The sequence below is a fragment of the Pyrgilauda ruficollis genome, unplaced genomic scaffold (assembly GCF_017590135.1).
Source record: "Pyrgilauda ruficollis isolate IOZ18807 unplaced genomic scaffold, ASM1759013v1 scaffold2, whole genome shotgun sequence".
NCBI lineage: Eukaryota > Metazoa > Chordata > Aves > Passeriformes > Passeridae > Pyrgilauda > Pyrgilauda ruficollis.
The window spans coordinates 10,818,594-10,829,145 of record NW_024519206.1 but is presented as its reverse complement, the minus strand read 5'-3'; the positions used below and the strand labels follow the sequence as shown (position 1 = coordinate 10,829,145).

Genomic DNA, 10,552 nt, shown 5'->3' with positions numbered 1-10,552 from the left:
CAAGTAGCTCATAAGTGTGGAAGTGGGTTTGCAAGTGTACAGAATGTCATATTTTAAAAAAATATTTATGTGATGGCAAGAACGGAGCCTACAGAAATGTGAGACAAGAAGGGTATGTTTGAATTTTATGTCAAAGAGATGAAATCAACAGAAAGGGGGAAAAGATTTAAAGAAAATATTAAAATGTCAATATTAACAGAACAAATCTCATCACATAAAATCCATAACTAAGATGAGTTTAAAGGACTCTACAAATAAAGAAGTATCATAAAAGTCTAGGTAGAACACATGTATTTTCTTTGCCCTCCTACAACCTAATACTTGAATACAAAGTTATTCTCTCAGACTTTACACTGTCAGTGCTTAAACCCTCAGACCTGCAACTCTATAAATATTCTTCTCCATTTCCAAAGAAATATCTGTGTAACAGTTCTGGAGATTAGAAACACATTGATTAAAGAACCAATTTTATTACAATGAGATAATTAAAAATTAATTTCATCAAAGGAACAAAAGAACAGAATAAATAAATTAATAAATACAGCTATGTGGGTAGGCACAGAGAAAAATACTCAATGCAATAATGAAAAATGTGCCAAATAATAAATATTTATTTATTAATCTCATGGCTTCTTTGATGGCACTGGACTCCTCTCTTTCCGTTTAGCAGCCTTCTCCATTTTCAGCTGTAAAAAAAAAACAAAAAAACACCAGCAGCGGTTCAAACACTGATTTGCAAATCGGCTAACAATGCAATATTAAATTTCTCCAGCCAGTCACAAATTTACCAGGGTGGTACATGCAGTGGAGAAATGTACACAGCATTATTATCCCAACCCAGCGCTGCTCCCGTTTGCACCAGCAGACAAAGGAGCACCTCCCCTGCCGAAAGCAGGCTGCCTTATCTCTGCTAAGGGCAGTTCAGGTGTTTGAGTATCCCTCAAGGCCAGTGCGCCTCAGGAATGCCCAGGGTTTATCTCTGCCAATGAAAGGTGGAGCGGTTTTATTGCAGATGTCTAACAGACACAGTTAGATGAGCCAGCACACTTAAACCCTGCGGGAAAGGTTCTGAACCTTCATCCCAGAGGCTCCCTGCCCACCCACAAGGCCATGACTTCCTCCTGTAAGATTTTTTCTACACAACAGGCTCTTGTAACGTTGTAAAATTTATCAACACATACACATTTCATTCTGTCAGTTAGTAGTAAGACTATTTATCCAAACAGATATATCTGCTGGTTTTAGAGGCCACGATTTTTCTCAAGTACTGTTACACTAGTGAATGAAATCATATTTAGATCAATTATATAAAAGGGATGCAGAGACTTTTGCATCTCATCTAACACATACGCTGCTATTAAAAATACAGGAAAAAAAGAATTCACATGCTTTTTCCCATCATAAAATAATACCAAAAGGAAACAAGACCTCATTGGGATGTCTACAAATTAACTTACTGCTAAGCAAATGTTGTTGATCTGCACAAAAATGCATTTTAAATCACCTTTCCCCCTTTGTAGGCTTGAGGTTTTTATCTAAAATTTCAACTACCTTTTCCAAAGAAAATAAAATCTCTGGGGGAAAAAGAAACTGAGAAATTTGAACTTGATGTTTTCTATGAACCAATGTAATATTTGTAACACCTGTCCATATTTTCCGATGATTTACAAAACAAAGAAAACTATTTTGAATTTCACAAGGCTAGAACAGCTTTCTCCATAACAAAAAATCTTGTTGCAAGCCAGCAAGCAAAATAGCAAAACAGTTTAGATTTTAAAAGTTAATTATGCAACATTGCTTTACAAAAGAATTCATAAACAGTCGAGACATACTTCAGCTGAGATGGTGGAGCTAAAGGGCTAGTGTGAGAAAATAGGTATATAAACGTGAATAACCTACACCACGGGGCATTTAAACTAAAGATAGTGTGGTGGAGGAGGCACCTCTAAGTGAGTGATACAGATCATCTAAGAAAGGCAGACCAAATTTAACCAAATTTAGACAGACAGTCATTAAAAAAAAAATTAAAAAAAAAATTTTATAAGTGAGGTAGCAAACATACAGTCACAGGGGAGTTTCTGTGACTCTGTGTTGTTGTTTTTTTTCTGTCACATAGTAAAATGTTTTGATTTTTACCTCAGTTAAAATCTGCCTGATTAAGGTAAATGCCATCCCACACATGACCGACAACTGAAATCCTATAGCAGCTCATAACTGGTTTTTAAAATTTATGTTAAGAAGCTAGCTTTCTCAGCAATTGAGAAGGAATTCTATAATGCATTTATATGCCACTTAAATCATACATTTATGGGGTTTAGATATACTCTTGTGAAAAAGTATTTAAATTAAGCAATAAATTATGCAAGTTAAGTGACTTGCCCGTTCTTGATAGCGTTTTTCAAAGTAAGCCATGTCATCAGCTTCGGATTGTTTTCCATGAGAAACTTGCCCTGTGGCACTTGAACTACCTGAAAACAAAATATAAACAGAAAACAAAACCCCCTTTTTTATTAAATTAATTTTATTAAATTTTATTAAATTTTTTATTAAATTATTTTATAAAAATAAATTACTTTTTTTAATAAAAATTAATTATTATTTTTATTAAACCCCTTTTTCATTAATGATACTCCATTAGATGTGTTTTACATTTGGCAAAACCCATTTAAAATTGGAACTGACCTTTATAGGCAAGTACAAAACCCAGCATTTGGGACCAAAGAAAAACCTTTTTAGTCTAGGCTTGCACCCACTATAAATTGTTTTAAAGGAGTTCTACTGTTATATTAATTGGTACATTTTTGTACTAAATAAGGAACATAAAATAAGTGCAAGTGATCCATAATCCCACACGGAAAAAGCTTTCTGGCAGAAGGCACTTTCATGGGATTGCATTTAATACGTACAACCCATTCAGATATGATGAATTTCTAAGAGGAATTAGGAATTTTAAAAACTGATGCAATGAATACATGACACCATTGACGGGAAAGATAACAAGCACTAAAAAAAAACATAATTTCAGGTAAAAAACTCATCACAAGCAAAAATAACAAGCATTAAGTTATTCTAAGCATTTGAACTACATGAATGTTGCACTAACTTATCACATAGCAAATCTTCAATATTCATTTTAATGCCCTGAGCATCCTGCAATTCATTGATAAAATCAATTCATTATCTATTAAGTTCTTTTTGTATAACTGTATTATTCTACTTATACATCACCTGCTATTTGTGGCATGGTTTGAGCGGAGCTCGAAGGCCCCTGAAATGCTTTTAGAAATGGATGATCCATGCTAGTAATGGGGGCTTCTAAAAGTTCAGCAGAAGGAGCACCTGTCAGAAAATAAGGTGAATGGAAACAATAATTAACTCCAGGAGATACAGTCCTAATACACATGCTGGGGTCAAAACAAGGTTACAGATTCATATCTACAACTCTCAGCACAGACCCCATAAACTGGAATTAACAAAAGCATTACAAGGATGACTTCAAAAGCATTGAAAAGCTTTGTTTCTTCAATTACTATAGTAATGTTTTAGTTTCTAAACTTCAGACAAATCCAGGAATCCAGATCAGAATTTTAAAAACAAATAATGCGTATGTGGCAATAATAGATAAAACAGTGTTTCGGGACAAAACACGTGCGATACTAAATGACAGAAAATTACAGAGCAGAAAAAGCATCAAGACCAAGTAACATGTCTGTTAAAAAGTTCTACCAATTGCCTCTTATTTTTTTTATGCTGAACAGCTATTAGCCTTTCAGTTTGGAAACAAAAGTTCTGTAAATATGTAACAAAGAAATAGCTGGACAGTATTAGGCTAAAGGACGAACATGAATAGAACCTGGAAGTACTAGGTTACAGGAAAGCTACAGGTTCTCTCTAAAGGATATGCTGCCTTTCAAGCAGAAGCAACTGGGTTGAACATCAGAATTGTTGAAAAAGAGGTTTTTTATCAACTTACTACGGTGAGTAGGACAGTGTGATCCCTTAAACCTTGAGGACAGCTGGAAAGGAACAGTCTTTCTGCAGTTCTACCCCTATTCCTCCAAACTGCCTTCAAACTTTGAAACTCTATTTTGATTTAGTACTTTTCAAAACTTAGGTGGAGAATTAAAATTTCAGCTGCACATACCTATTCCACTGTCATCCAGCCTCATGTAGCCCTCTGCTAGTGAGCTGAAACCAGTCAGTCCTCCCATGGCAGCGTAAGGAACATCCTGCCCCACGGGCTTTCCTTGGGCCAGGCGCTCCTCTTTGGTTTCCACAACGGTTTCGTGAGCGTAAGCTGGCTGACCACATGCACAGGTAAAGCTGCTATGAAAACCTGAGCACTTGGAACCTAAGAAACAAATAAATAAGAGAAATGGCGATGGGATTTAAGCATCCAGCTGTATGAAAAGCCTGTATGAAAGAGAAAGGATGACTCCTGGGATTAGATCATTAATCAGAGGATCTTACTGAGCCAAGTTTCAAGTACCTCTGAGGATGGAGATTCCACCTCTCTGAGCAGCCTGAACCAATGCTGGATCAGAAATTTCTTTGTGTATTCTAACTGTATTTCCTATGTTGCAACTTGTGTTCATTGTCACTAGCAGCACACCTATCCATCCACTTACAATGAATAAAAAGAAAAGTTCTGAATCTAGGTAAAGCTGACAACCTGCCAGCATTTTGGCACCATTGCCTCCAAAGGTGTATAGCATGTATCAACGTTGCAGGGCTAAGAAACTTCATACCACAATTTGTTACACAAATCACAATTTAAATATCTTTTTAAATTAGCAACATTTTCTCAGTAGCAAATAGAGACTGTGGAAGCAACAAAATGGGCTCTGTACAGGAGTATCATTAGACTGACTTTCAGGGGTTTTTTAAGCTTACACAGCCAGAGGATGGAATTGAAATAGTTATACAATGTTATATGGCATTCAGAAACAAAGTGACCTGTCTGCCCTAGCTACATCTAAAACTGTCATCAAAGCCCCTCTGGAGCAATGATGCGACCAAGAAATTGAGGAAGTGATGTTGCAAATGTTTCACTATACAAATCACCCTGCTCCCAGCTCCCAGTTCATTTTGTGGAGCACCATGAAAAAATTCTTTAAGTCTTTCCTAATATGTTGATCACATTCTTGAAAATGTTAAAGGTTTTTTCATATTATTTTGAGCACTCCTCAGTAACAGAACTCTATGTTTGGACATAGAATACAGTATATGCAACATATCCAGAGCAACAAGCAGTTACGTTTTTCATTTATAACTTATCTGTCATCTTAGATTTATCAACACAGGACAAGACTAATTCCATTACATTAAAACAAAAGAAGTCCAAAATAGAAGCAATTCTTGGCACTTCACTGCAAAATCCGTAAGCCCTCAGAAGTGTCTGGTATTTTTGAGAAACACTAAGCAAAAGGCATTATATATATTAATATTGAAAACACTGCATTCTGTGGATTCGGTCTGAATTATCCAGCTGCATATCTAAGATTTTCACATTACTTAGTGCAAATTCTTAAAAGGCTGTCATGTAGATATTTTAAGGTTTATTCTGTGGGATACGATTCTCAACCAGCAAAAGCTGCTTACAATTTTATTTTCTGTACAAAATAGAGGCATTCCATGAAAGAAATTTAATAACAATACAGAACTCCAGGAAAAAAAGCCTTCATCTTATGTAATTTGAGGTTTCAAACTAAAACATCTTTACGCATTATTTATTTCCTGCTGTTAATAATTTTTGTTGTTTCATAATATTAACCTCAAACAAATGTAGCAAAGAACTTCCTCTTCATCCCTTCTCTAAGATCTTGCTGAAATTCCATTCCCATTTGCATTTCTAGACCATCAATCTCTATGGCCATGAACAGAGTGCTAGCAACAGAATTATTTGGGAACAGAGTACTACTTCCTGTTGATTTGAGAAAAGACATAAAAATATATTAATGTTCTAGTCAGCTAGGCAATAGAGGAATGGAGATCAATGCCATTGATCTTCTGTCTCCCAAAGTACCAAGTTCAGGTAGAAAAGGCACATGCATGCAGCTGAAATGACAAACTGCAGACAGGGTGCTTTCATACTGTCTGTCTCCATAACCACCTATCTGAAGCACTCAGAGATTTAAACTCCTTCACAGGACCTCGGGAAACTAAGGATGTTGTTCTAAACCCTCCTGTGCAAAACGTGATGTCTTCCTTCCCGCTTCTCATCCTTTCCCGAGGCTGAAAACACGCACTGGAGACAAGAGCAGCGCACACCCAATACCCTGAGCAGAGCACAGATCCCTCCTGCTGTTCCTGCTGAGTTTCCTGGCCAAGGAGGGACTCACAGGAGTTGCAGGGAAAGCCGGGCGCAGCGCTGTGCTGGTCAGGGAAGTGCTTGCAGCGGCAGCGGACGGGCTGCGTGCCGTTCAGGGGCACCAAGTGGAAGGACTGGCACGGGCAGCGCCTCACTCTGCAGGGCACGCTGATGGGGCGCTCCTTGGGAAGCACCTCGTAGTCTGTTTTGTGCTGTTTATACCTAAAACAGGAGAAGTAATGACTTTTATGACTTTCTTGGTATTTATCAGAAAACTACCTGAAAGGCTCGCTATTCACAAGTTTTGTTTTTGAAGTAGCTTTAATTGTACTATTTACTCTTAATAATGAAATTTCAATTAAATGCGTATTAGCAGGTGGTTTTACATCTATTCATTACATAAATATCACATATCCTCATTTTGAGAGCACTACCAGAATCAATCTACTCATGTCTTGCAGCTGAATTTACTGAGACTACAAAATCATTTTGGTTTCAAAAATATATTGACATCTACACGTACAACCAGTTCTTACTATTTAAAACCCGATTTTCTCAACTCTTAAACCTTAAATAAATTTGTCAATGTGCTGCTGTAATGTGTCTAGGAATATTTCACGTTTTCCTGATTTTTAAAAATACTGAAGTGTAAAAGGAGGAAGCTACCCACCGGTGGGTGCAAAAGCACAGTGTCTCTGGTCCCACAAGCTTACAGTCCATGCCAGTTGGTGATCTCCAGCTCACATACAGCCTGTTCTGTAGCCGAGCTGGTAATACTTTTCTTTTGTACTCCTCATATTCCTCAGGAGTAAAGAGCTTTCCTCCATCATCATCACCTACAATTCTGTATGCACGGCATAAAAAAAGCCATAAGAAAATGAAGACAATAAAAGTAGATTTCTCAGATATAAAATATGTATATTCTAACAGAACTTTATCTGTAAATACAAAAGAAATCTTGTATTTCATATTACTCTTCTAATAATTTAACAGAACTATAGCTGATTTTTAGAGAATATTTTTTTGAATAATGCTCTTTTAAAAATTTTGTTCTGATGGACTGAAAAACAGTTCTAAGAGAGAAGAAAAAAATTAACACAGCAAACTACCAGGGGTCCTTTTGGGAAAAAAAAAAATAAAAAAAAAATAAAAAAAAAAAAAAAAAAAAAAAAACAAAAAACCAAAAACCCAAACAACAAGCATCAAGGATCATGTAACCAGCCAGCTCTGCCTCAGACTTCTTGACTGACCTCTGGCAAGTCACTTCACCCATCTACACCAAGCAGTACTGCAAATTTGTTATTGTACAAAACTAAAAGGTCACTTCAAAAATACAAGAGTAGCTATAAACACACCATTTAATTTGGAGCTATTTGTACCTTCATCAGTTTCTTGGCTGCAAGTAATTTTAACTTGTCACCCAGTGCACAAGTTTGAAATCTGGTGTTTACTGATGTATGTGACATTTTTTTTCTTCATTTTTTCTGTATCGCAATTAGCCATGGGGAAAAAAATATAATTGACTAAAGCTTTGCTTGACCAAGAGAGGAATGTTTGTTTGTGTCAGGAGATTGATCTTAGTCTAGTCTGATTATTCAGCTGCAAGCAGGTAACCCCACTGCCATCAAAGCAACAAGCAACACATCCAAGTTGTCTTCTGATTTGCAAGAAGAGTATGCTAGTTTCTGCAGCTGAAGTTAGTGGGGGCTGTATCCCTCAATTAAGCTATCACTATGTTCAAATTCAAGGTCACTGCATAGCTGGAACTCTGAAGCAGAATCCAAATTCTGCATTTATGGAAATAATTAGGGACAATAAATAAAATATGTAAAATACAATTGAGAATTAACTGCAGCACTTACCTATGCTAAAAGTGATTTTATTAATGTCTGCAAATATTTCAGTTATTATTTATTGGATATGCTAAAATATGCTGAACGAGTGATTCTTTGTCAAATATTCTGTGGATTTGTGCACTGCCAGCACTGTACAGAACCAGATTAATGTGCCAACACAGCACTATCATTTGCGTGTCAACCCAGCCAACACCCACTGAATCACTGCACATCTTATGTAAGAAATACCACTGTGCCCTCCTCTGGTGTTTTACTCAAGGTTTTCCTGAACTAAATTAAGATCTCATCTCATCACAATGACTGTGTTTATTTTTGTTCAGCCTTTTGAGACGACTGCTGACAAGACTAGCAAAGACACGCAGCAGTGTAAGGGACCTATACAACGCAAAACTTTGAACTCATGATGCACAGAATTCCTTGTACTCTGAAAGCGCAGTACGGCTGGCAGATTATCAAATAATGGTTTGGACTGGACGGGACCTTAAAGACCACCTAATTCCATCGCCCCTGCCGTGGGCAGGGATGCCGCTGGTAGACCAGATGGCCTCTCACAGCGCATCTCGCGCTGCCCTGGATGCGAGGGACGATTCGCGACTTCACCGCTGACAGCCGCGGCTTGCAGCGCGTCCTCACCGGCGCACACCAGCCTCGGCACCTCCGGCTGCGACAGTCAGCGGCGGGCGGCCCGTGTGGCTCAACGAAGCCGCCGCACGCCCCGAAGCGGCCAATTCAGGAGGGCCGGAGGCGGACATCCCTCCGAGAGGAATCCCGGGCCACGGCCGGCTGCAGGGGATGCGGCACGGCTGGAAACGCCCGGCCCCCGCCCCAGCGACCCCAGCGCGCCGCCTGTGCGCTCACCGCCGGTACTCCGCGTACTCCTCCAGGGCCTGCGCGTCCACCCGCAGCCGCTCCATGCCCGCCGGGCCGCCCGGGGCACGGTGCTGGGAACGGGCACGGCCCCGGCCGCACCGGGCGGCGCCCGCGCACGGAGAGCGGCAGGCGGGAGGCGCCGGGGCAGGCGGGGCAAAGGCGGAGGAGAGGCGGGGGACAGGCAGGAGAGAGGTGGGGGACAGAGGGGGACCAGCGGGGGAAGGCGGGGGGCAGGCGGGAGGCAGCCGGAGGCTGGCGGAGGGGAGGCGGGCGCGGGCGGGCGGCTCGCCGCAGCACGCTCCGCACGGGCGGCTGAGGAACGTGCGGGTGCGGACGGTGTGTGCGGTGTGTACGGTGTGTGTGTGCGGTGTGTGCGGGCAGTGTGTGCGGTGTGTGCGGGCCGTATGTGCGGTGTGTGCGAACGGTGCGTGCGGGGTGTGCGGTGTGTGCGGGCGGTGTGTACGGGCAGTATGTGCGGTGTGCGGGCCCGCGGGCGCGGCCAGCCCCGCGCCGCCGTGCTGTCCCGGCCGCGGTGTTGTCGTTACCGGGCGCGCAGCGGGGCGAGGTGCTGCTTTGTTTCATGCACAGAGCAGGGAGCTAGGTGGTAACGCACAAAAGGCTAGGTCGTCAAAACTTTACGCTATTGATTACATTTTTAACAAAAGCATCGGCGTTCATTGGCCATAAATTGTGCAATTTTTCTACTAATTATTATTCAGCCCCCTGTTTGCTAGTTAGTAGCCAGGCACAGTTCTGCCCATTTGAGTCTGGGGTCTGTTTTGAGTAGGTGGTCGTGTTCGCCCACAGCTGGAATTCCCTTTCCCACAGTTACTGAGTTACAGCTCGGTTCTGCTGGCTTCACTCCTGGTGGCTCTCATCCAGACAGTCCATTCATCTTGGAATTGTCTTCTCTTTTCCTTAAAACAAAAAATTAGCCAAGCATACGACGTTCACAATGCAATTGCTCAAGCATAACTGTCCAGCTATGGCTACTGATTAACAACAAAAAAAAAAATTGCAAAGTTTGATTCAAATCTTGAGGGGCTCGATATCAAGAACAGGACAGGCATGGTGTGCACACAATCTCTGGGACAGCAGTCACCCCCCTGTGCCCCTTGGCATGGACACACTCCCTGAGCAGCTGTGTCAGGCACGGCCGCACACACCCACAAGTGCAGTGACTCAGAAGGGCACCCACAGTCTTGGGTGCCACCAGCCACACAGCACAGCATCCAAGCCCTCCCAGTGCCTGCCCTGCATCCACATCCCCCTCTGCTGCTCCACTTTTCTGGGGGGTAGGTGAGGGGCACTTTTGGTTGGTCATTGATTCCTTTTCCTTTACAAAAAAAACATATGTTCCATTAGAAAATATCTTTTGCTCATAGTTCAAGACTATAGGGAGGCCAACTTTGGGAAACATTCCTAACCAAAGATGGTTCTTAGACTGGCAACCTGTAAGTCCCAATTCCTCTCCATATGCCACAATCAATGTAACCATATTGGAACAACTCCAATG

At 41.0% G+C, this 10,552-nt stretch overlaps 1 protein-coding gene across 2 annotated transcripts; it reads right to left on the bottom strand.

The window, feature by feature from the left end:
- Positions 1-268: 268 nt before the first annotated feature.
- FAM221A (family with sequence similarity 221 member A) lies at positions 269-9,080 on the bottom strand. 2 transcript variants are annotated; one of them, XM_041466658.1, is made up of 7 exons: positions 9,025-9,080; positions 6,981-7,154; positions 6,342-6,532; positions 4,145-4,351; positions 3,229-3,339; positions 2,380-2,468; positions 269-686 (listed from the first exon to the last, which is right to left on the bottom strand). In XM_041466658.1, exons 1-7 carry the CDS (start codon positions 9,078-9,080, stop codon positions 624-626), a joined length of 891 nt encoding a protein of 296 aa, XP_041322592.1. In that variant the 3' UTR covers positions 269-623. The 2 variants fall into 2 exon arrangements, with proteins under 2 accessions (XP_041322592.1, XP_041322593.1); XM_041466659.1 differs by lacking the exon at positions 6,981-7,154.
- Between the last annotated feature and the right edge of the window lie 1,472 nt (positions 9,081-10,552).